The sequence below is a fragment of the Salminus brasiliensis genome, chromosome 17 (assembly GCF_030463535.1).
Source record: "Salminus brasiliensis chromosome 17, fSalBra1.hap2, whole genome shotgun sequence".
In the NCBI taxonomy this organism is placed as follows: domain Eukaryota; kingdom Metazoa; phylum Chordata; class Actinopteri; order Characiformes; family Bryconidae; genus Salminus; species Salminus brasiliensis.
The window spans coordinates 24734264-24759248 of record NC_132894.1 but is presented as its reverse complement, the minus strand read 5'-3'; the positions used below and the strand labels follow the sequence as shown (position 1 = coordinate 24759248).

Genomic DNA, 24985 nt, shown 5'->3' with positions numbered 1-24985 from the left:
AGGGGATCCCCAGCCCTCATGTCCCGTGTTGATGGCCGTTGAACACCTCCCCTCTGTGTCAGTTCATTTTGGATATGCTGGTGCGTGGTGCTCCAGACCCTGCCTTTATCCACTGTCAGGCCCTCGTTATCCCGCTCTCTCCCGGGGCGCTCCCAGGACTCCACTCCTCTGCCCATAGAAGGAGCTGGGATTCCCCTGATTTCTAACACCTGTGACTGTGACTTTGATGTAGCACTCTCACACCAGTTCTCTGCCGTGAATTGACTCTATGCATTCATGCGTCAGCGTGTTACATGGTCTGCTCAAGGGAAAACTTCTCATGCCTAGCGTTTCGTTTGCCTGCCCTGCTCTGGTAATACCTGCCTTTTGTTTATTCCCTTCTCTGTTTCCCCCTTTTTTTGCCGAAGCACTGCTTCATAGATTTTGTTCTCCCTGTCTAGTTATCCCACCCAAGCACGGCTTACAGCTTTTTGTTTACCCTTGATTCCCCATCCCGCCCTGAGCGCTGCTGAGCATTTCCTGCTTTGGTTGCTACCTTGTTTGTTTACCCTGCCCTGTAATAAATCTTGCTTCTTTTTACTGCCACACCTGACCTGGCATGACAGTTTGATTTCAGTTTACTTTACAGTTTACTGTAAATATAATTGTAAAAACTAAGTATTCTTGCCACTTTTTTTAGCTTGGCTTGTGGTTTGGGGTGGGACGGATTTTGGATATGCTCCATGACACAAATTCTAATATCATCCTCCTCCAAAGAATGTGTATGTCTATTTCTGTTCTTATATTTCTTATATGTGTCAATTTGTTCTTATATTTTGGCTTCCAATACATAAAGGAAACAAATGTTCTTAATCCTGAGTTTGTCTTATTTGTGTGATGTTCATAATAGTTAACTATAATATACTATTAGTTAAAGGTATATACAAATTCTAAATGTTAATTGATAACATAATGTTGACAGAACACAAAAGGCAGAATTTATACGTGAGAAAGTGCAGTGCCCAGACAGTCTGTGAAGTGCATATTACTGCAATGTTTCCAAAAGATGATAATGATGGAAGTGAGAAATCCAACTGACGCCTTTTGCATTAAAAGCTAGCGTATGGAAGCACTTTGGCTTTTACACAACTTTTATTTCCAAAAATCTGCGTCTGTATTCTGGCGTTGAGAACAAGGTCTTTCACGCTATGTTGTACACTTTGGAGATGAGATACAGCAGTGTCCCATCTGAAAGATATTTTACTGATACAGTGATCATACAACAAGATCAAAACCAAAATCATGAAATCACTAAAGAAAACAAGTAGAATATATTTTTCCACTTTCCACTTTTTTCCACCTTCCAGTTGACCTGCCACATTGCTTACATCTGTTTTTTTTTTTTAAACAAAAATAAATCAATGTGCATAAAGATGTATCACTAATCATTTTATAATTGCATTGCAGCCCTCTGAATCAGAATGGAATCATGAGGTGCAGGACAGTTTAACAAACCACAGAAACTGTTATACACAGATTAGAATTAGACACAGAACTGAAACCAGTCTAAACTTTAAACAGTGGTTTTACTGCAAATAATGAACATGATGACTTAACCTTAAACTATATTAATAAGAATATTTCATACACCTTACAGCCAAGATTAACTTATAAGAAAAATAACATTTTTTGAAAGTAACAGTGAAATTAGAGTCCTATTTTCACCTATTCACCCATAAAACCACCATTATTCACACCTCTTTGTAGTGAAAGCAGAGATTCATAAGAAAAGAAAAAAAAAAACAGCTGTATATATCACTCATGCTCCTAGTTATTAAGAAATAAAATTAGCCTGTCCTGCTTTATTGACCCACAAATACACATCAAAACTGACATACATTTGATCTGACCTGACCCGATCCAATCACTGCCTTTTATAGGGCACAAGTTAAAATGCAGACAAATGGTGATTGTGAAAAACTGAGTTAATATGGAAAGACAGCATAGCAGACATCATTATTTAATCACTGAAATATGAATAATGGTTTCAGAAATGTAATGTAAAATAATCAGAAAATATGAAACCTTGATTAAGGATGGTACCAAATAATGAGTCGATGCCCAGAAGGCACACAGGAAGGGAGTAAGAACCAAATCTACTGACAGTCTAAAGTCAGCTTCATTCAAAACTGGCCAATGTTTCATACTAGCTGTTCACGCCTTCTTTCTCACTCTCTCAAACACACACACGCACACACTCACAATTAAGAATATGAACAGAAAAGGAAACAAAAGATGACTACAAAAAGTGACAGATACACACAAAGAAAATTCTCAAAAAGCATCAAAAGACTATCCAGATCCCAGAGCTTGTAGCTATCAGAGTCCAGGTGTAATAGCCGTGAATCCAGCCAGCTGGCCCCATAAGCACCTTGCTCTTGTCTTTGGAGAGATAGTCCTGGTTTGGGACTAAAAGGTTATCTAGGCCTGTGATTGGCCAAGAGGAAGTCTTTGTCCTTGCAGGTGAGACAGAGCTTGAGGTTCCTTAGAGAGCCACCAGCGCAAGAGAATGCCCAGCCAGCCATCAAACACAGTATGATATAGGTAGGTATCAGACTGCCCTCATACTGTGGGTTTATAAATGTCTGAAACATATAAGGAACATTCAAAGCTTTTCAGATAGCAGATGACAAACAACATTTCTTTGGCAATCATAACTACACAATGGTTACTGAACCAAAATGATTGACTGTTAGTACTACAATTTAAAATGTAATCATCATTAAAACCATGGTTGATTATTGTACTTTGCAATACAAACATGGTAGAATGCAGGACAGAGCTTCAGGGATCAGCACTGCATTGGCTCCCAGTTAATTTTTGTTTTGAATACAAAATTATTCTATTAACACATAAAGCCCCACATGGCCTCGTTCCTGAGTACCTGCAAGATCTTATTACATTTTATGAATCATCAAAAATACTTAGATCTCAGGGTGCTGGCTTCTTAGTAGTTCCCAAAATTCACAAAACCTTAGCAGGGGGAAGAGCCTTTTCTTATAAAGCCCCCACACCTCTGGAATAACCTTCCAGATAATGTTCAGGACTCAGACACAGTCTCAATCTTTAAATCTAGGCTGAAAACTAATCTGTTTAGTTTAGCTTTTGGTAATTAATGTTTCCCCTCAGATAAAGGTTGTAGGTCCAAGGTTTCACGGACACAGAGAATTAGTAGTATACTGAGATGCGTCATCTCACTGCTTACAACTTTCAGGTTTGTGGACAGTGGAGCAGATGGACGCTAGCGTTTCAGGGTGCTCCTGTGTCTGTGTTACTTTCTGTCTCTCTCCTTTTAATTAGGCTGTTACAGTCAGACCTGCCAGAGTTGTTAGACACACTCTGATACTGCTCAACATTCTCTCTACAAATCCATTCAGAACTAATTTGGTCTCTTTATTTTCTCAGAGTAAAATGGCCACCCAGCTCAACCTGCTGGAAGACTGCCCGCTGAGGCCCCCTCTATCTGCGTCAGACCAGCTGCCACCTACCAGTCCAACCAGCAGGCCTGACCCCTCCACCACCACCCATGCCAGACCAGTGGCAAACCCTCCTACCATTGCTACCTGCCTAATGACCATGTTAAAACCTAAATGGACTCTTAACTATCTGCCACTTTTAATATTACCACTATTAACTATCATTACTCTCATTACTCTGACCATCACTGCCATGACTATATTAAGTTATACTACACCATGATTATTATATTATGATTATGATCAGAGCAGTTCAACAGTATAGATGGTTTGGATGGGTCCCCCTTGTGATTCTTTGTTCCTCCCAAGGTTTCTTCCTCCAGCTCTGAGGGGGTTTTTCCTTGCCACTGTCACCATTGGCTTGCTCACTGGGGGTATTATTATTATTATTATTACTATTATTATTAATACATTTGCTATTCCCCTGTTACCAGAGTGAGAGCCCAGCAGGCAAATCAATATTCAATGCATATTCAATTTAAAACATCTACTGCTGATAGTGTTATTTATTACACTGTATTTATCTTTCAAGACAAGAAGGCTCTTTTCATGTTTGATGTATTCCACCCAGTCTTAAAGCAGATACTCCAACTGATGACTTTAAAAGTCTCTGGAGGTCAGACTTCCCCTTCACTGAAATCATGGCCTGACTTATATGAATATTTTGTGGCTGAAACAGTACATTGATATATCATATCTTAGTCATGCAAAAACAAACTCCTGCATCTCTATATTTAATGGTTTTTCCACTTTTTGGGACAGTCTCTTACATGTCAACATTACAATTTAATGATGAATGGGCCAATGGAAATACTCTAAAACTACTTCCATTGAAGGATGTCAAAAGACACACTTCTTAAGCTCAAACAACTTAATTAAGAAATCTCCTATGACATCTTATATAAGTAATATTAATACTGTATAAGGGAGTGGAGATACCCTCAACCCTTTGCAATTTTGTTTGTTAATTGTCTCTTTTTTACATTATATTATATCATTCTCTCATCATTCTTTTTTGTGTTGGGGGTTAATTTTGACAGGTTAATCATGCAAAGATCATGTTTGGATTATAATTTGAATGTTTTGTAATACTTGAAACAACAATCTTCAGTTCAGATTTGTTCAGTTTAGCCTGCCAAATACAGCGAAATAGTTAAACCAGCACAGCTCTGTAAGATTTTGCCTTAACAAGTGATCTGATTTGCCTTTAGGTCTATATAAATGGATATTTGTAGCAAACCCGTATATCTGCCAGGCTACAAGCCACAACTTAAGGTCATTTCAAGTGATATCTGCAATAATATCACATTTTATGTATTTGCATCTAACTGTAACATAATGAATGAGTAAGAAAGATTGCATGCGTGTGCTTCCTTACCAGACATGACACTAGCAGATGACTGCAGACCACAGCTCCAAGGGACCACCATCTCTTGTGCTCACATGCCTCAAAAAACACCACCCCCCAGAACATGTGCAGCAGGATTATGGCCAGTGTCATGAAAGCTATAAAACAGAAAAACAGTTTAAAACCAAAAGATTGGATGAACCAAAAAACATCATGAAGGTATAAACATTTTTAACTCCACTACCTGAAGATATGAAGTAATGCTGGGAGTCACCATGGATACCCACAGTCCCAGGGCCTACTGAGTCAGAGAGGATGTTGACCACTGAAAATGCTCCGCTCATGAATCCAAAGCCCAGGCCAGAAACTAGATAACATACATGCACAAAAAGATTATTTCCAAACTATGTGATCCGACACAGTTCTAAAGATTAAATATGAATAGCCATTCATTTAGTGTGATACTACCATAAGCTAGCTGACGAACAGAGATGGGCATGGTGTCTTCTTGACTGATGGCCAGTAGGCCTTCATTAGCCTTCCTATGAAAGATATACAGCAAATTTAAGATCAGTACATGGGCTTTTTAGCAAGGCATGAAGAATATGTAATAAATAGTACAGTAGCATAGAACACTATTTAAAAAAAAATGTAACAGTAACAATATTGTCATCATTATTGTTTGTACTAATAATAATCAAGACAAATGATAAATACTGGTAAAGTGTGACAAGCTGTATCACCTGCAGTGGGGGAAAAAAAGTATTTAGTCAGTCACCAATTGTGCAAGTTCTCCCACTTAAAAAGATGAAAGAGGTCTGTAATTGACATCACAGGTAAACCTCAACTATGAGACAAAATTAGAAAAAAAAATAATAAAAAATCAGAAAATCACATTTAAAAAAGAATGTATTTTTAAAGAATTTATTTGCAAATAATGGTGGAAAATAAGTATTTGGTCAATAACAAAAGTTCATCTCAATACTTTGTTATATATCCTTTGTTGGCAATGACAGACACCGTTGCTGGTATGTTGGCCCATTCCCCCATGCAGATCTCCTCTAGAGCAGTGATGTTTTGGGGCTGTCGGCGGGCAACACAGACTTTCAAAGCCCTCCAAAAGTTTTCTATGGGGTTGAGATCTGGAGACTGGCTAGGCCACTCCAGGACCTTGAAATGCTTCCTACGAAGCCACTCCTTTGTTGACCCAGCCACGTTTTATCTTCAATGCCCTTGCTGATGGAAGGAGGTTTGCACTCAAAATCTCACAATACATGGTCCCATTCATTCTTTCATGTACACGGACCAGTCGTCCTAGTCCCTTTGCAGAGAAACAGCCCCAAAGCATGATGTTGCCACCCCCATGCTTCACAGTTGGTATGGTGTTCTTTGGATGCAACTCAGCATTCACTCTCCTCCAAACACAACGAGTTGTGTTTGTACCAAACAGTTCTACTTTGGTTTCATCTGACCATAAGACATTCTCCCAATACTTTTGCGGAACATCCAAATGCTCTCTAGCAAACTTCAGACGCGTCCGGATATGTACTGGCTTAAGCAGGGGAACACGTCTGGCACTGCAAGATTTGAGTCCCTGGTGGCATAGTATGTTACTGACGGTAGCCTTTGTAACGTTGGTCCCAGCTTTCTGTAGGTCATTCACTAGGTCCCCCCGTGTGGTTCTGGGATTTTTGCTCACCGTTCTTGTGATCATTTTGACCCCACGGGCTGAGATTTTGCATGGAACCCCTAATCAAGGGAGATTAGCAGTCCCATTTTCTGATTATTGCTCCCACAGTAGATTTCTTCACACCAAGCTGCTTGCCTATTGCAGATTCAGTCTTCCCAGCCAGGTGCAGGTCTACAATTTTGTTTCTGGTGTCCTTTGACAGCTCTTTGGTCTTCACCATAGTGGAGTTTGGAGTGTGACTGTTTGAGGTTGTGGGCAGGTGTCTTTTATACTGTTAACGAGTTCAAACAGGTGCCATTAATACAGGTAATGAGCGGAGGACAGAGAAGCCTCTTAAAGAAGAAGTTACAGGTCTGTGACAGCCAGAAATTGTGCTTGTTTGTAGGTGACCAAATACTTATTTTCCACCATTATTTGCAAATAAATTCTTTAAAAATCAGATGTGATTTTCAGAATTTCTCTCATTTTGTCTCTCATAGTTGAGGTCTATCTATGATGTTAATTACATGCCTCTCATTTTTTTAAGTGGGAGAACTTGCACAATTGGTGACTGACTAAATACTTTTTCCCCCCACTATATATTGTCATGTGTTCTGTTTATTGTTTTAATAATAAACTAGGATCATTTAAAACAGTGGTGAAGTTTCAGGTGAAATTTGTAAAATTGTGTATGTTAAAGTGGGATGTAAAAGTATTTCAGATGACCTAGAAAGTATTTTTGCTTAATGATGTTATCATAGTATTTTACCCGTTTCACTTCACTAAAAACATACTAGAGGGAAAGGGAGGCACACAGACCAATAGTGTTTTTTTTTTTTTCATTAATTACTTATAACAATAATGATTGAAATTACAAATATATAACAGTTTAATATAGATCAGAAGAAGATTCTGAATTTGATGTTAGGAAAATACTTGGCTTAAAAGATTGCTTGGCTTCTCAAAAAACACAGAGATTTTTTTCCACATACATCCAGATCTTAGTCATATCCTGTTAGTCTATACAATACACCTTTTTCAATATTCACCAAGCTACAACAATAACATGACAATGCAATTGACAGAAGGAAGTTCTGATGGAAGTAACTCTTTATGCTTACTTCAGTAGTCTGTAGTAGGCAAATCGGAAAACCTCCTGAAGCAACACAGAAAGCACCACTCCAAATATGAGGAGACCTTTCTGCTGTGTGGCACTGTCTTTGTTGCTCATCTGTACAGTAACAAACCATACTAACGAAGAGAGCAACAAAGACACCAGCCAAAAGAATGCCCTGCAAAAGAGAACACTGTAAACACCACACCACTCCGCCCCCTCTTAGAAGAAGAGGAGTACAATAACAGACACCGCTGAGAATCAATAAGAGCTGAGCTCTTCAGAAAATGTGACGTTACACAAGCTTTAGCCCTTCTCCCTAGCAGCATTTACACTGTTGTGCGAGAAAATATATAAAAACGTATCTGTGTGAAAGCAAAAATGAACCGTTTGCTAGGACATAACATCCGGGTAATTAACACAATCAGTAGCTACACAGCTGGTTAAAACGTTATGTAATTACCAACAATATTAAATTCTACTAGAGTGTTGGTATAAAATGAAAAATGAATGAAGTGTTTAATAAGAGTCTAAATGCTACATCATAGAAATGTATACCACAAATAGTCTATAGTTATAGTCACAAATAGTTCTAACTACCAAATTCGGTAGAGGGATGGTTCAGTGTGTGGACAGTTGGTGTAGCGAACGTGTAACAACTAGCTAATCCTCCCAGTGGAAGACTAGGGTTTTATTCCCCCCACAAAGCTACACCAATATGTACGTTTTAATCATTTAACACAATACTTACCTATAAAAAACTGAATGCCGCTAAATGCCATAAACAGGGAGATTGTTTTTAGATTTACCAGTATTTTTTTTAATCAACGCAATTCAGAAGGCAATAAAATGCCCATTATTCACATCAAAACAGGTATGTCATTCTTTTTAATTCCGCTTAACTGTGTTACAGCTTACACTCTAACTTTCAACTCATGTGATTGTCCCCTGACTACCTGATGATTTTGAGTCACCGGCTAACTAACTTCAGCACGACGTTAAGTTAGCTCATTTAAGTATTAGGCAGCTACACGAGAGTGACGAGCATTTTGGCTAAGTGATGCCTGAATCAATCTCAGCCTGACTTGCTAGCGAGCACCCTGGAACACCCTGGAAGTGTAAAATTACCACCCTGCCACCGGCAGCTAGGTGGCTAGCAGGCGAGCATTCTAGCTAACACAAACACACACACACGAGTGCGCAATGCTTTAACACTTACCCTGCAATAAGAAAGATCACTCGAAGAGGATCTCGAGCAATTGTAAACAAGAACAGTGCTATGGCTGGGCCGAACGCTATAAACGTACAGCCAAAAAACACAGCTGTTGTCATACTGCAGTTGAAGTGGGTTAGCTAGCTAAATGGATAATCCTGCTCTACTCTTCCTCTTCATGCAACCTGATTTTTTTGAAAGAGATATAAAATGCTTTTCCCGATAGTCCATAGGGTTATGCTTTAAAATGGTTGCATAGGCGAGCAGTAATTCACGGATTAACGTCCACTTTTCCTGAAAATAGGTTGAAACTGTGTAATCCTACGCCTGATGATTCCAGAACCGATGAGTTGCTTTTGCTTCCTGTTCTCTGTCACATGAGCAAGCACGTCTTAAAGGCACAGTCGGTCATTTTTAAATGCGTCTTTGTTTGCTTATCTGCTGAATTAAAAGTTTGGAAAATGTTTAATGTAACTTTTTGGCTTTTTGGTTCCTTTTTATTTAGCCGTATGCAGCACGAGAGAGGACATTATATATATATATATATATATATATATATATATATATATATATATATATAGAGAGAGAGAGAGAGAGAGAGAGAGAGATAATTATCCCAAGAAAAGATACACAAACATATTAAACAGGCTCTTTAAAGAACGTTAAAGTAAACATTGCTTGAACTGATTTGGAACTCAGGATTTAAGATTGAGCTACTGAGCTCCAAAGAAGCTTACAAAAATGAGCTGTTTTAACATTTCATTTTCTTTGTTGTCCCTTTAAATATTGAAGAACAATGTCTTACACAGTGCCTTGGAACAAATATTTATTCATATAACTATGTATAATTACAGCATAAATAAATAAAAACATCACAGTTTAATATAACATATGCCTGCTTAATACTGACAAAACACATACAGTCATGCATACAATGAGCAAGTTCCACTGCTCAAAACCATTATTTGAATGGTTGAAACACATATTTTTGCCATGGTTAGAAACTACTGACGGTCTCATTGTACTTGTACTAAGACGTATGGCAGGTATCTGTATGCTTAAAACAGGGTTTAAAAACACAGTACATTTTTGTTCAGTGGTTAAATCAGGCCTCAGCTCTGCAGACACCTGTAAATTCACACTCTGCAGAGCTGGTTCCTGGAAGAAACCCAGTTTGACACCTCTGGGTTGAATGTTCCATTTTTAACTGATTAACAGATCTTGTTAAAAGAATTCAATATAAATCTGATGGAGAAACTTTCTAGCTGTATGCAAAATTAATGTTCAATCTATGTGACGATAAATGTATACCTATACTGATATCCTCACTCTCCTGCTTCTCTGATACATTTACTTCATCAACTAGGCTGCTTCTTTTAACATTAAGACACAGCTTTAGGTATTTTGCTCATCTGTAGTGTGAGAGCACAAAGCGCTGAAAGTTCCTCCCACAGAGAGGTCATTAAATGACTCCTCCGTTCTTAATAGTATGTAATATTATTATCATCCATCATTTTAACTGATAAAGATGATAATCAGAATTTGCGTGCGAGCTCCATGATAGCAATTGTAGTACTCTGGCCAAAGATGAAGGCTCCGGTAACAACAGTGACCACACCCCATCCGGTCAGGAGTGTCCTGAAAGAAAGAAAAGGTAGTGGAACATTATTTACAGGATTTAACAGCATGCAATAAAGTTTACTACTTTATACACATCACTCACTTCATTCTGTGATCCACTGGTTCTGTCTGCATGGCAAAAATGAGACACAGTCCTGCAAGACAACAATTTTATATTCTTTCTATTTTTATTCTTCATTCTTTTGTTTGTGTGTTGCCTTGTTTGTGTGTGTGAATGCACTTTCATTCATGTCTCACCAGGAAAGATAAAGATAAAGAAGGCACTAATTCCTCCAATTACGCTGATGACATCACTCATGTCTGGCACATAGACAGCAATGAGGAGCGTCACGCCAATCCACAGGATCGTTAGCCCCACCCGACAGCGCCTCTCAAACACTGCCGTAACCATGGCCTGCCGCTCACGGTATCGCAGCATCAGTGTCAGAATTACAGACCTGGGGAACAGAACACAGTGATGTAGTGAAATTGTGTGTGAGAGAGAGAGAGTGAATATAAGATCTAATAAACTGAAATTAGGAAACATATTAGCCACTGCTTATTTTTGCTGTATTAAAACAATGTATTTAAATGTTAATTATGTAATTATGTATTAAATGTATATGTGTTAGGCACACCTGTTGACTCATTTTTGTAGTCACTTTAATTGTTTTGTTAGGGACAGCATCTTTACTGCTTTGCAACTGGTTACACCACTGATTTTTGAGATGTATTGTTTTATTTTTAAATGAGAGAAAATAACTTCAGTTCCTATGCTGATAGATGCTGGATGGACAAAGACAAAGTAAGACAAATTAGTTTTTGATTTAAAATTTGTTGTTATTTTACTGAAGCAAAAATACTTGAGATACTATTTAAAATATAGATGTCAAGCTTTAGTCTACAAACCTGCCCAGCAGAAGTATTATGGGGTAGATAGTGAAGATGGATATCCCAAACAGCAGCCTCGCAATGATCATCACCACATCATTTCCAGGATAAGACATCAGAATATCCGAAGCGACTTGTGGTCCAAATGTAAGAAAGCCAAACACTCCTGACAGGAAAATGACGTGTTTATATTATGTTAAGATAAGAAAGAAAAGGCCAATATAATTTGAAGTAAATTCCAAGTATAAGCTTACCAGTGAGGGTGTAGATGAGCAGGCAGAAGATCATAGAGACCACAGATATGACCACCCAGTGGCTAATCTTTTTGTTCTCCATGCTGCTATAAATAGCAATGCAGGCTTCGTGGCACTAAACAGCATAACACACATACACTCATCAATTTGAATAGTAGACACAAGTGCATTTACATACATTATTGTGCCAGCCAGAAAAGCATTTTACAATCTATAAATACTCTGTGTCATTTGCCAATGACTAACTGAGCACTGATTATCATTACTTTTTAAAACAATAATATATATATATATATTTTAATTTTTTTTAATCCAAAAGTTACTGTTACTGGAAGTTCAAGATATTGCAAAAGTAAGCTTTACAAAGATCTGTGTCAACGCCCCAAGTAATCAAGCCAAAGACTACAGTGCCCTCCCTCAGAGTGAGAGAACCTATATAAAGACCACAATAACAAACAAATACTTATATACTCCAATTACTTAGGTCAACCCTAATGCACCTGCATATCGGTGCCATCACACAAAAATCGTGTATTTCCATTTTTGCTGTTTTTTACTTTTTAACATGAAATCTTTGAATTAGATATGTTTACACTGACTTCAATAGAAAGGTTTAAATGATTTTTCATTTCTCCTGAAGATGCCATTTTGGAGAATCAAGGTGCTGGTACCACATCAAGTTTCAAGAAGAGTTTGATATTATATATAAATGTGAGATATACACAAAGAGAGCTGTATAGAATCTGACCTGGAAGCCAAAGCAGATGGTGGGGACCACGCTGAGCACAGATGCCCAGGAGTCTAACCTGGACCAAGAAAAGTTAAAACAGCATACAATGAATGTGTAAACTGTGAGAGTTTTTTCTTCCCATTTTTGTCATTTATCAACAAGTTAGGGCTCCCACAATCACATAAATCTAACAGATGGGAGGGTGAAAGCTAGCATGTGTTTTCTCTTAATCGCATGAAGCCTTCCTTTTAAACTGCTGCTGTGTAGGGAGAATGTTGCCAGTGCAGCACATTTTTTTAAATCACAGTATTTAGTACGGGAGAGTATTTGAATAGTAGTTTTTTGAGAATCTTTGGCTACTGATGCATTTTTTCTGTGATCATGTATATTGCTATCATGTATGTCTTTACATATCGTGATATAATATTTTTACCATATCACCCAGCCCAACTCTGTGCCACTGTGAACACATTTGCAGGGCAGTGTCAACGTCAAGTTCAGGTTCATGTTTAGCAAGTTCCCAACCAGTATCTGTGTCTTTTCATCAAGACACACCCCCAAATCTTTTCAAACTGTTGGTAATGTGTCTGGACAGCTACACGTGCTTAAAGGAGAAAGGGAACAGCTAAGTCTGTCAGCTAACAGTCACCCATGCTGGCTGGCATCATGCTAAGTGTTTTCACTCAGAAAGATCAAGGCTAGTTATGCTCTCTCACATTTATGTGATATGATTCACACAAATATGATAATCACTCATATAAACTCACCCTTCACGCTGTTCTGGAACTGCTGTGGCAGCATTCTCCTCTTTCGTGTAATACTTTGCTATGACAGCAACACTCAGGTAGGTGGCTGCCAGGGTTCCCAATACACTGCCCATAAAACACACAGTATGAAAGAATTATACTGTATTCAGTACTTACAGACAACTTAGCAGGAACATGGTTTGTTAATTGTTAACAAAATAGGCTTTTGCAATACTGATCTGACAGAAGGCTGCATTTTGTTTTCACATTGTTATTATGGGCTATGTGCATCCTAACTTCAGACATTTCAGATAGGTTAATCTGCGGTTGAACGAATCAAGACCCTTCAAGGATTACATCAAGGTCTCCAGTGTTTTGAATACAATAGCAGTTGTTCACACATCACATAACAACAACAAGGCAGCTCACCCCTCTCCAGGGTCCTGAAATTAACCAAAGGGAACTACTCACGACTGGCAGAACATGAGTATCTCCAGCTGCACATACTCACCCAGGGACCTAGGTCAGCCCTGTAAACTTCTTACTGCTCTGTAGGAATATAGGTTTTACCATTCTACTGTTCTACGTCTGATCCCCTTTAATGCCTGGGAAAGCAAACTGCCATTCTTTTCTCTTTCCTTTTGATTTATAGCCACTACTCATTCCCTTGGTTCTCAATAACTGTACCCCTGCTGTGAGGTTTCTACACCTCCTTTTTCCCATGTCATGCAACCAGTTACTGGTACCCCATATATGCCAACAAGACAATGCAAGATACCAAGCATCTCATGAAGTTACGTGCAGTGAAGTAATACATACCTGGTGTACTTCTGGATGCTAATTTCTTTAGGGATTGAGAGAGGGAGGATAATGACAAGACACATAATGAAGAGTGCAAAACTCTGGTCTGTATACCAGTGATAGGGTATTTCTTTTTCTCCGGCCACCATTTCATACAATGACAGACACACTGAAACAGGCACAGAACAACATTTGTCAAAAGTGTGAATACCACTCTGTTCAGTATTTCAATACATGAAAAGGTGAAAAAACATACACACATTTTCCCCAGGACTCACATATCCAAATATGGCCTTACATACACCCTTACTACTTACACTTCTCAAGCTGGTCTTGCACTACCACGAGGAATGCAACAGAGATCATGAAGAGGTTAAAGACGAAGCAGATCTCGCAGAGCTGGCCAATCCTGCGGCCACACACTTCTCTCACCACGTCATGGTAAGTGTTCTGTCGGCTGATCGATGAGGAGTATCCCAGAATAACCAAGCCACTGATCAAAAATATAAGAGACACCTAGCAGCGGGACAGACAGAGAGAGAGAGAAAGAGAGAGATAAAGACATTAAAGTCAGCTCTATTGTATCTGAATTCTTACTTCTCCTCTATGCAGTACACTGTACAATTAATGGTGTACAAGTTCATCTGAAGTGCTTCTGCGGTTTGAAAATATGTAAAATAGTGCTTTTGTTCATGTGAAGTATTATTTTTCTTTGCATTGTCACACACATAAATTATTTGTTATCACAAGTATTTTACAATATAAAAGTGTGAAATCAAAATGTTTAACGATATGGCAATTGCGTGCCATTGTGAATGTCTAATGTTTTTCATTTCATAAATAAATTGTTCATATAAATGTTAAATATAAAGTTCAAAATTGAGAGTAATGATTTAATACAGAAAAGGGTTGCAACAGTATGGGATTTTCAGGGTGATAGAAAAGATACAGTATACAGTATTTCACAATTTTCCCACTTCTTCCTATTATTATTATACATTGATATACATATTGATATACATTTTTTCCTTTTTTTGTGTTTTTTGCTTTTTGTCTTTACCCTTTGGTTTTTTTGCCTGTGTTTTAGTTTCCAGATTACGACCCTTTGCCCGTATTGTGGATTATGTTTTTGCCTTGAACCTTTTGGACCGTTTACTTCGCGTGACTTTTGTGCTTTTGCCTTTCATCTGTCTTTTGGAATTGACCTTGAACTGTGTATCGAATTTGGACTGTTATTATTCCAGTAAAGCCTCCTTTATATTTACCCCTGTGAGTGTCTGACCCTGTTTGGCACCTTACACAAAACTACGACTAGAAATCATTAATAGATTGTATTATTATCATTTTCTTTTTAGTAGTAGTAGTAGTAGTAATGGTTGTATTATTTTACTAAATAGCAGTATTACTACTAAATGTAAAAAAATAAAATACTGGATTACAATCTTAATGACTCATTCACTTGGGCTGTTTACATTACATTTCAAACCTAACAATGCTCTGAAACAATGTATGCAGATGGCTATGATGTATTTAGTGCCCAATGGCAATACAGAAAGTTATAAACCAACCAGCAGGAAAGGACACAGCACACAAACATGCGCTTTAATATGTACACCAGCTCACCCTTAATTAGTAGCAAACTGTGAGAAGCAGCATCAAATTCACACCCCAGTAAGAAAGGCTGACACAGCAAACATGCTTGCACACACACACAGACACACTTATGTGCAAGGTCTTTAGCCATAAGAAACTACCAATTCTAAACTGAAGATTATAACAGGCAAATTTATAAGCTCACATCTGAATGTCACATCTTACTGCCAGTGATTTTTAACATTTAATTTTTTATGTTGTTACTACCTAGTGTAATCAGTAAAAAAGCCTCAAAACTCACTTTGATTGACTTTGTATAGAAGTATAGAAGATTTTGTGTAGAAGTTACATTTTGAGTGAATAACAGAATCTAGTTTGTATTATAAGATTTGAATAATACTGTTTTGTGTGACTAAAACACTACACCTAAAATTGTACATTTTAGGGCTGCACAATATTGAAAAAACTGACATTGCAATATTTTTTGTTCAAAACAAAACTTCTAGAAGTCAATTTCTCTTGAAGTCAATGATCCAAATGTCATGATCTTAATAATGTGCATCAAAAATATTAGTAAAATAAATTATATTGGACAGATATTGTGCTGGTGCAAACAGTGAAAATGAAAACAGTGTTAAGTAGTAGCAGGACGTGTTTGATTTATTTGTTTTACATGCACATCCTGCAATGTGACTTTTGAGGAGGTAAGTAGTTTTAATTATATATTTATAAATATATAATTAATTTTTATTTTTAGTATTATTACAAACGTGATTCAAGTTACCTTTAATGTTGCAGAATACAACTGCTGTTTCATTCACTAACACTCCATGGTGTGTGTTGGGACCTTAAGGGTACTACTTAGGGACCCTATGGAGTGGAATACAGCCAATGACTTCTGAAGTAATTAGATGGGTCAGGGGAGGTCGATTAAAGTGGAACCTGAAGTCTGACAGAAGGTGGGTCTCCAGGAGAAAAATTTTTCACATTTAAACATTAAAGGTTTAACCAATCCCAGTCATGGTGACCCTACACTGTGCACATTTTTGTGATTTGTCCCATCTAGAACACCCAATTCAACTTATTGACTAATGATCAGTGTCCTCGTGGGCTGGATCAGATGTTAGACTTATAAGCCAGATCATTTATGCCTGGTGGTAAGCACTGTGCAAATGGATTCTTCCCCATCCTGTAGTTAATAGACTGGGGACCATTTTTCATGCGTACCTGATCAGCTCAAGACGTTCCTCAGTTGACGTTGTATTGTTATAGCAAGAAAACACTAACGTGTTGTCTATATATGTATGCTGACCCATATCTTGTTATGCCTACCACATTCATCACAGAAATATTACTATTTTTTGTATTTATATGTATTGCACATTTTGCTCTTGCACTGTTCTGTTTTTTTCCACAATCTTACTATTTGCACTTCTAGTAAATGCTGACTACGTACCAGCTCCACGGCTATGGCTCTGTTCACGCCCCCCGCCTTCTCAAATGCCCAGGGGAAGTTTAGTAGTCCCGCGCCGAGAGCGGATTTCAGCATGATGAAGATGGCCCCGAACGAGCCGAGGCGTGGCGCCTCAGAGCCTCGCGTAGGTTTGGCCAACAGGCTGAGACTGCGAATGCTTTCGCGCGCCAGTTCCTCCATGGTGGATCACACTCCAACCCGCACTCGCACGCGACAGAACGCACAGCACGCGAGCAAAGACTCGGCGGTACCGCACTTCAAACGGAGAGGAAACAGCTGGAATACTGCCGAGTCTCTTAACCAAGCAACGCGAGCTCGGCGCGTCCTTCATTAAGACCCTCTTTAAAATGTCCCACCTAGGTGAGAAATGTAGGACAGATTTGTTAGCTTTTGTGTGATCGCTCGGCGCCCGTGAGCCAAGAGCGCGCAGTTTGAAGATGCCAGATTAAGCTTTGTGAGCACGTGGGCGGCTGTACGCGGGGCACACTGACCTAGCTCGCGCTCTCCCTCAAACCCGGCTGTGTAAACAGACCCCTTCGCCAACGAAGGCATCCACGCTAGTGGAGGGTACTTCTCGGAAATTAAAATGTGTTATTTGACTGTGAACTGGCGCGTTTCGGGGGCGAATGAAAATGTAACACATCCATGTGAACCAATTTCAGAAACTCTGGTGCTCTCTTGAGTCTCCCGCTACAGTAAAACACGTCCTAATGTTACGCTTTCGTCAGAGACTGGTTGGATAGTAAGTTTGTTTAGGGAGAATTTCACGAGTTATAATTACTCTGCTCTCTATATTGGTGACTGTATGCTATTGGCCATTTAAAGCATTAAAATATAGCGAGGAGTTCTTATTATTTACTGAAATGTTTATTTGACCTTCTGACCAAATCTCAAAAAAGGAATTCGAAGTCAGCAAAAATGGGCCATTGTTTGGTAAATTACTTAAACGTCCATTAAATATGCTATGAGATTAATTATATTTATATACATTGCCATGGGTCTCTTAAATATTTATATATTTTTAAAAATGGGGGAAACTTTTGGAATGATTTAGAGTTAGAGTGTGAGCAGACCCCTATTTTTAGCTATGGCACCATGTTCAGTTTTTAGATTCATTAAAGAATCATTTTAGAATCATTTTAAATGTTAACAGTAAATTGACACCAACTTGACATCTGCTATATGTGCCATAGTAACAACTCTGTAAATCGCTGTTGGGATAAACAGGTGCAGGGAGCAGAAAACATGATCTGGTTTTAATTTCATATTAATGTATTTATTTCTGTAATGCATTACCTAATATTATTATATTATAATTATTATAATAATAATTGCTTATAAATAAAGTGAATTATTTGATTATCCCAGTGATGTTGCAGAGGTCTTACTCAAATTTGTATAATACACTTGGCTTTAGAGAGTTTTAGGTGTTATTCCTATGAAACAGGGATGGGGACCTCTGGTCCTGGAGAGCCAGGTTCCTGCAGAGTTTAGTGCCTTTCCTGTCCAAACACCTTATTCATTCAATTCACTCCTTAATTAGCAGATTTGGGTGGAAAATCATCAAATGCCGGAAAAGGCACCCTGCAGAAAGTTACATGAAATGTTTAGAAATACATTGCCTGATGCCTTATACATTGCCAGAAGCTGTTTTACAATCGCTTAAAGATCAAGTTTTATCATGTTTTAAAAATACAGAGAAAGAGTACCCAAAGAGAATATTATTTATGTATTTACACCATTAAAACATCAAGTGATCCCACAAGTAAGGTGCAGTTTGTGTCCCACCGATACTGATTTTTACAAATGAGCATATAAAGTAAAGTGCCTGTTAGTTAAATAACTAAACATGAATAAACACAGCCTTTACAAACCAGCATGTTGTTTGTTTTTTATTCACAGTCCTACAGTTAATATTCTAGTTCATTTTTCCAAACTGGCTCCTTTTATCCATTTGTGTTGTTTATTTAACACTTGGGCATCAATACAACAGTACAACTGAAATAAATATTGGCACAAACTATTGCTCAGATACCCTTGAATTTAACCTCAAGGTTGGAAGTGGGCTTTAATAATGTTTGCTTTATGTGTGCACTTACACATGTGGGTGAATAAAACTACTTCAAACAGGCAATAATCACACCCTTCTCCAAGCAGTCCCTGTCTACGCAGCACAATCATGCTGTCCTACTGTGCACGTGTTCAGTGGCACTGGCCTGAAACTGCTGGAGGGAAACTACTGGGCTCTGCAGTCAGACCCTTCCCACCCCAACCAAGAGTCCAGACTAACCAGTAGCACCTTGTTCTCCAAAAATAGGGGGGAGGGGGAGAGTTCTCCAAAAATGTTTTTGGAGAGTTCTCCAAAAATAGGGGGGAGGGGGGAGCAAGGTGCTACTGGTTAGTAATCACTGAGTAATCACTGTCATGATGTCAACCAAGCTGAGATCTAGACTGCTATGTCTGACACACTCGCACAGTAGAACACACACTAACACACCACCATCATGTCAGTTTCAGTGCAGTGCTGAGCACAATAATTTAATGATCCAGCACAATAATTGCTTCTCTGTGGTGATAATGTGTGGTCCTGACTGTTGAAGAACAGAGTGAAAGTGTGAATAAAGTATGCAGAAAACAGATGGACTAAAGTCTGTAAATATAAAACTACAGAGCGCTCCTATACGGTAAGTGGAGCTGATATAATGGGCACAAGTTCCACACCAGGGTTGTCATAATATTCTTATATGACTGTAATATTTTGCTATGTTATTAATAGCATGTTTGCATTGTAATACATGTTTAAGTTAACATAATAATTAGGTTAACAAATTTATACATTTGATTACTACTTGATACTACTTAAGTCTTTAGCATATTTTGAGATAATGTGAATGTATTTTGTTGTGTTAAATTCACTGAGTGAACTGAGTTGGTTCAATGAAATATGGTGACTGTTAGGGTGTGTCTTAAACTCTCACCTTTCCCAGTGGCTTCTGGTACCTTCCATTTGCATACTGAGCATATCTGTCCTCCCTTACTCACCATCAGTGTGTAGTCAGGTGCAATTGTTGCAAGTTAATACTTTCTCTTCTGCTGAATCTGGCTTTATGTTGGCTATTACACTGACCACTCATGCACTAATGCAGAATTATGTTATCAGTGATTGTGAAGATAGGAACTGTTATTGTGAAAGTTGTTAAAAGTCTATGTATATTCTAATATACTCTATGTTTATCTATTAACTAGCAGTAACACATTAAATAGCAACTATTCTTAATCAGGTCTTTAAATCTGGAACTTAAATACAGTTTCCAGTCGTGGATTTTGTTCATGCTGGAAGTTAAGGGAACAATTTATGTAACTGGTTGTCCCCGTAGTGTCACACTTAGGAATCTGGACTAGAAAACTGTATTCAAGGTCCAGACTGTTTAGAATAGCTAGCACTAAGTAGAATAACTACAATTGACACTAAACGAGTGCATTGTTTGAACTCAATTTCTTCAACTCAACGTAAAAGCAACTGCTCTTGAACGGTAAAACTGAGTAATAACATTTTGATTAGTTCAAGGCACTGTGCTTGTATTTTCTCTACAGTCGCTTCCCCGCCGATCCGACAGATGGCGATCAAAACAAACAGGCGTAAAGCCGGTGTTACGTAGTTCTGGTCACGCACTGGTTTGTTTTTAAGTTTAACCACCAGGCCAAGACACATGTGAGCACAGAAAATGCCGGTAGATACGAAACGTGTTCGTGGACCGGAGGAGTCACAGTCTCCGTTGTTATTTCTTCCTCTCACCACCCAGACGTGTGAAGTCCGGAGCCGACAGGGTGTTCGTGGGAACGGGGACGTTCGACCGCTGTTTGCGCGGTGCGGGCTGGTTAGCCAGGCGAAGGGCTCTGCCTACATCGAGGCCGGAAACACAAAGATAATCTGTTCGGTTTACGGGCCGCGAGAAATCGAACGTAAAGATGAAACCGACATGAAAAGCGGTCGCCTTGTGTGCGACGTGAGGCTCGCGCCGTTCTCCTGCGTGAAACGGGGCACTTGGATCCAAGGCAACGAAGAGAGAGACCTGTCCTTGTCGCTGTCGGAGAGTATGCAGCCCGGCGTGTGCCTGCACCGCTACCCGCGTTCTCAGATAGAAGTGAACGTGATGGTGCTGGAGAACGACGGCTCGGTTTTGGCTCACGCCGTGACCTGCGCGTCCATGGCTTTGGCGGACGCTGGCATTGAGATGTACGACGTGGTGCTGGGCTCCTCGCTGCGACAGGACGGGAACTCCTGCCTGGTGGACCCGGACTTTTTGGAGGAGAAGGGGAGCTGGCAGGCGAGCTACGGCGAGAACCAAGGCCGCGTTACCTTGGCGCTACTGCCCAACCTCAATCAAGTATCGGGCCTGCACGCGGACGGAGAGATGCGCGAGGACACACTGACCACGGCCGTAAGGACGTGCATGGACAGTTGTCATAAACTGTATCCGGTTGTGCAGCAAGCCATATTGCGAGCTGTTAAGAGAAAAGCACCACCACCAGAAAAATAAGACTTTGGCTCCATGTTTGGTCCTGTTTTTTGTAGGCCTCTTTTCCATTCGGTGGTTTTGCATATGGTTCGTGTCACGCAAAACCTTTTTATCTTCACTTGTAATTTGAATCTGGCAGCTGTTCTTTGCATTGTGTGATCGCTTCATGATAAAACAATAGAAATGCTCAAATTACTATCTTTCTTCCTCCTGTAAAATTGCAGTCTTGGAGATGCAAGGTTTTGCACGACTGTGACAAGTTGTTCAATGTTGAAGCTGTGTAAGCAATAAATTGGGGGGAAAAAAATGAAAATGTAGACAGTCTCATCCTTGTATACCAGTGATGACTAGCCGCTCCTCCTAATGATCCTTCTTTAAGCAGTTTACATCCCCAACGCCCTTATTTTGATAATCAACAACTCCAATAGTTCTGTGTAAAGCAGACTACTTTACACATTGTACACATTCAGTTTATGCACATATCAGTTCATAGGGAATGTAAATCCTCAGTGCTGGACTCCCCAAAAGCAACTTTGCACAAAGCTGACTCCTATTTCTACTGTTAGTAGTAATTAAAATGCTTTTAACACAAAGATGCCTTTGGGAGCCTGGGACCAGTTAGATAACTGTATGGAATATCAGGTCTTAACAAATCAGATTTAAGTCATGTTTGTAAGTGGTTTCGAATCATATGTCTGCACCTGCAATCAGTTTGTTGACTCAGGTCAGACATTGTGTGTGTTTAGTCATTCACAGACCAGAAGTTCCATCCAGTAATGTTACTGGATTAAATTATTAGTCTGTTAAATAACATCTGCTCATCAATGGGGCCAAAATGCAGTGTTTGTGGTAAGCTGTAAGCCCAAAAAGACAAAACAACTAATAAAGATGATGGGTATAGATCACAAATGGACCAAACACAAATATAAAAAAATAATAATAATAAAAATAAATTATATATAATATTTTTATGATATAAAAATATGCTTGTTCTCTCATGCATGAAAGGGTGGGGTCATGGTCATTTTCCAGCAGACATTACATCCTTGGGGTCCAACAGGCACACACTTTGTGCAGCCCTGTTTATACTCCAAAGGCTTGTTTATGCTTAACGTTAAAAACTGATAAAATACGGATAGAGCTATTTGTCCACACTCAGCTTATAGTGTAGTTCAAGTCTAATTGCTGTAATAAGCAAAACCCATATTTGTATGTTTGACCTTATTCCCTTCATTAAATAAAGTGTGTAATGACAATTTAAATCTACTGCGTGGGATATAACTGAAAGCTACGAAAAACAGAAGTGTATTGGTGTGTAGTACGGCTCTTCTGACATTTACTTCAAGCTTCAATGGAAAAAATATATGTTATTTTTAGTAAATGGCAGAAACGTGACACTACATCTCTAGGTCAACTCAGTTACAAGTAACCAGTTAGGGTAAACAGAATCAGATGTAAACATTAGCTAAGCAAACACTGCACAAGATCGAATCACAATATCGTTTCATTGTTAGATTGAACCTTTTTACCTCCAGATGGCATATCTTTAGAAGCTACTCTTTACATAAGATACATTTTAAGCTAGTTATCATTATTTTTGCTATCGCCATCTTAGCTAAAAGTCAGATTTCAAGTCAGATTTATTTGTATAGCGCTTTTTACAACTGTTGTCGTCACAAAGCAGCTTTACATAAATAGTGATTAACAAAAGACAGAGACAAAGAAGAAAGAAGAAAATAACGTAAGACATGATGGATCAAAGACCCCCAGTGAGCAAGCCAACTGCGACAGTGGCAAGGAAAAACTCCCTCAGAGCTGGAGGAAGAAACCTTGGGAGGAACCAAGACTCACAAGGGGGACCCATCCTCCTCTGGTCAGAACTATTTAAACATTAATGATAAAAATGACCAAACCAGGTATAACAGATAGTTAAAAATGGTTTTAACATGGTCACTAAACAGGTAGCAGTGGTAGGAGGATGTACCGCTGGTCTGCTATGGGTGGTGGTGGGTGGGGGGCCTGCTGGTTTGACGCAGGTAGAGGGGACCTCAGCGGGCATTCGTCCAGCAGGTCGGGCTGGGTGGCCATTTACTTGGAGAAGGTAAAAGGAGAGGGTTAGTTCTGAGAGGAATTTCATGGAGAGCAGAGAATGTTGGGCAGTATCAGAATGTGTCTGACGACTCCGGCAGGTCTGACTATAACAGCCTAATTAAAAGGAGAGAACCAGAAGGTAACACAGACACGGGAGCACCCTGAAAATGCCTGCATCTATCTGCTCCACCGTCAACAAACCTGAGTGATCGCGTGTAAGCAGCAAGACGACAGCTCCAGCATCTTAGTGTACTACAATTCCCTGGGTCCGCGAACCCCTGGACCTGCAGCCCTTATCTAAGAAACATTCATTTCCAAAAGCTAAACTAAACAGATGAGTTTTCAGCTTGGATTTAAAGATTGAGACTGTGTCTGAGTCCCAAACATAGAAGAAAAGGCTCAATCAATAAGTAATCAATATGGAATTTAACTGGGAGCCAATGAAGTGCTGATAAAACTGGACTGATATGGTCAAATTTTCTAGTTTTAGTAAGGACGCTGGCTGCAGCATTTTGAACCAGCTGAAGTTTATTGAGGTTCCTGCTGGAACAACCTGACAGTAGTGCATTACAGTAATCTAGCCTTGAGGTAATAAAAAAGTGTATTAGCTTGTCTGCGTCCTGTAGAGATAAGGAGTTTCTTAGTTTGGCAATGTTCCTAAGCTGCATAAAGGCTGTTCTACTAATATTAGCTATATGCTGCTCAAATGATAAATCTGAGTCGAATATGACGCCAAGATGTTTAGCTGCTAAACCAGGAATAATGGAAGCATCAGTCAAGTCTAACATTAAGTCGGATAGTTTATTTCTAGTGTCTTTTGGACCTAAAAGGAGAACCTCGGTTTTGTCACTGTTGAGGAGAAGGAAGTTCTGTGACATCCAGAGTGAGTTTTATATCCTTTACACAGTCCTCCATTTTCTGTAATCTAAATTTATCATCAGGTTTGGCTGATATATAGAGCTGTGTGTCATCTGCATAAAAATGGAATTTAACGTCATGTCTGCTTATAACTGAACCCAGTGGTAACATGTATAATGTAAATAATAGCGGTCCTAAAATTGAGCCTTGCAGAACTCCATATCTTACTTCTGTGTAATTTGAAGATAAATCTTTTATCTTTACAAACTGATAGCGTCCCGTTAGATATGATTTGAACCACAATAGGGCTGTTCCTGTGATTCCAACCATTTTCTCTAATCTTTCTAGTAATATAGTATGATCTATTGTATCAAAGGCTGCACTAAGGTCTAGTAGGACTAATAAAGATACATAGCCTTGATCAGAGGCAAGAAGATCATTTGTAATCTTCACTAGGTCTGTCTCTGTGCTGTGATTGGGTCTAAATCCAGATTGGAATTTCTCATACATGTCATTCTTACTCAGGTATAAGCAGAGTTGTTGGGCCA

The 24985-nt window shown here is 39.0% G+C and overlaps 3 protein-coding genes across 3 annotated transcripts; 1 reads left to right on the top strand and 2 right to left on the bottom strand.

Moving 5' to 3' along the window:
- Window positions 1–1112: 1112 nt before the first annotated feature.
- On the bottom strand, window positions 1113–9208 carry aph1b (APH1B gamma secretase subunit). Its single transcript, XM_072660880.1, has 6 exons — window positions 8866–9208; window positions 7654–7824; window positions 5332–5405; window positions 5108–5230; window positions 4894–5021; window positions 1113–2624 (listed from the first exon to the last, which is right to left on the bottom strand). Exons 1-6 carry the CDS (start codon window positions 8976–8978, stop codon window positions 2457–2459), a joined length of 777 nt encoding a protein of 258 aa, XP_072516981.1. The 5' UTR covers window positions 8979–9208; the 3' UTR covers window positions 1113–2456.
- Window positions 9209–9737: 529 nt separating this feature from the next.
- On the bottom strand, window positions 9738–18525 carry slc38a8b (solute carrier family 38 member 8b). Its single transcript, XM_072660804.1, has 10 exons — window positions 16951–18525; window positions 14219–14417; window positions 13920–14070; window positions 13122–13226; window positions 12373–12430; window positions 11625–11739; window positions 11389–11536; window positions 10738–10937; window positions 10583–10634; window positions 9738–10497 (listed from the first exon to the last, which is right to left on the bottom strand). Exons 1-10 carry the CDS (start codon window positions 17146–17148, stop codon window positions 10395–10397), a joined length of 1329 nt encoding a protein of 442 aa, XP_072516905.1. The 5' UTR covers window positions 17149–18525; the 3' UTR covers window positions 9738–10394.
- Window positions 18526–20628: 2103 nt separating this feature from the next.
- exosc6 (exosome component 6) lies at window positions 20629–21813 on the top strand. Its single transcript, XM_072660805.1, has one exon. It carries the CDS (start codon window positions 20694–20696, stop codon window positions 21507–21509), a length of 816 nt encoding a protein of 271 aa, XP_072516906.1. The 5' UTR covers window positions 20629–20693; the 3' UTR covers window positions 21510–21813.
- The last annotated feature ends 3172 nt before the right edge of the window (window positions 21814–24985 follow it).

Excerpts from the sequence above, each read along its gene's own strand:
- exosc6 (XM_072660805.1), top strand. The coding sequence starts at position 20,694 with ATGCCGGTAGATACGAAACGTGTTCGTGGACCGGAGGAGTCACAGTCT.
- aph1b (XM_072660880.1), bottom strand. The coding sequence starts at position 8,978 with ATGACAACAGCTGTGTTTTTTGGCTGTACGTTTATAGCGTTCGGCCCA. Across the intron at positions 5,406-7,653 it reads GCCTACTACAGACTACTGAA|GAAGGCTAATGAAGGCCTAC; the intron begins GTAAGCATAAAG and ends TATCTTTCATAG. Across the intron at positions 5,231-5,331 it reads TGTTCGTCAGCTAGCTTATG|TTTCTGGCCTGGGCTTTGGA; the intron begins GTAGTATCACAC and ends TATGTTATCTAG.
- slc38a8b (XM_072660804.1), bottom strand. The coding sequence starts at position 17,148 with ATGGAGGAACTGGCGCGCGAAAGCATTCGCAGTCTCAGCCTGTTGGCC. Across the intron at positions 13,227-13,919 it reads AGCATCCAGAAGTACACCAG|TGTATTGGGAACCCTGGCAG; the intron begins GTATGTATTACT and ends TTTTATGGGCAG. Across the intron at positions 10,635-10,737 it reads CTTTATCTTTATCTTTCCTG|GACTGTGTCTCATTTTTGCC; the intron begins GTGAGACATGAA and ends GTTGTCTTGCAG.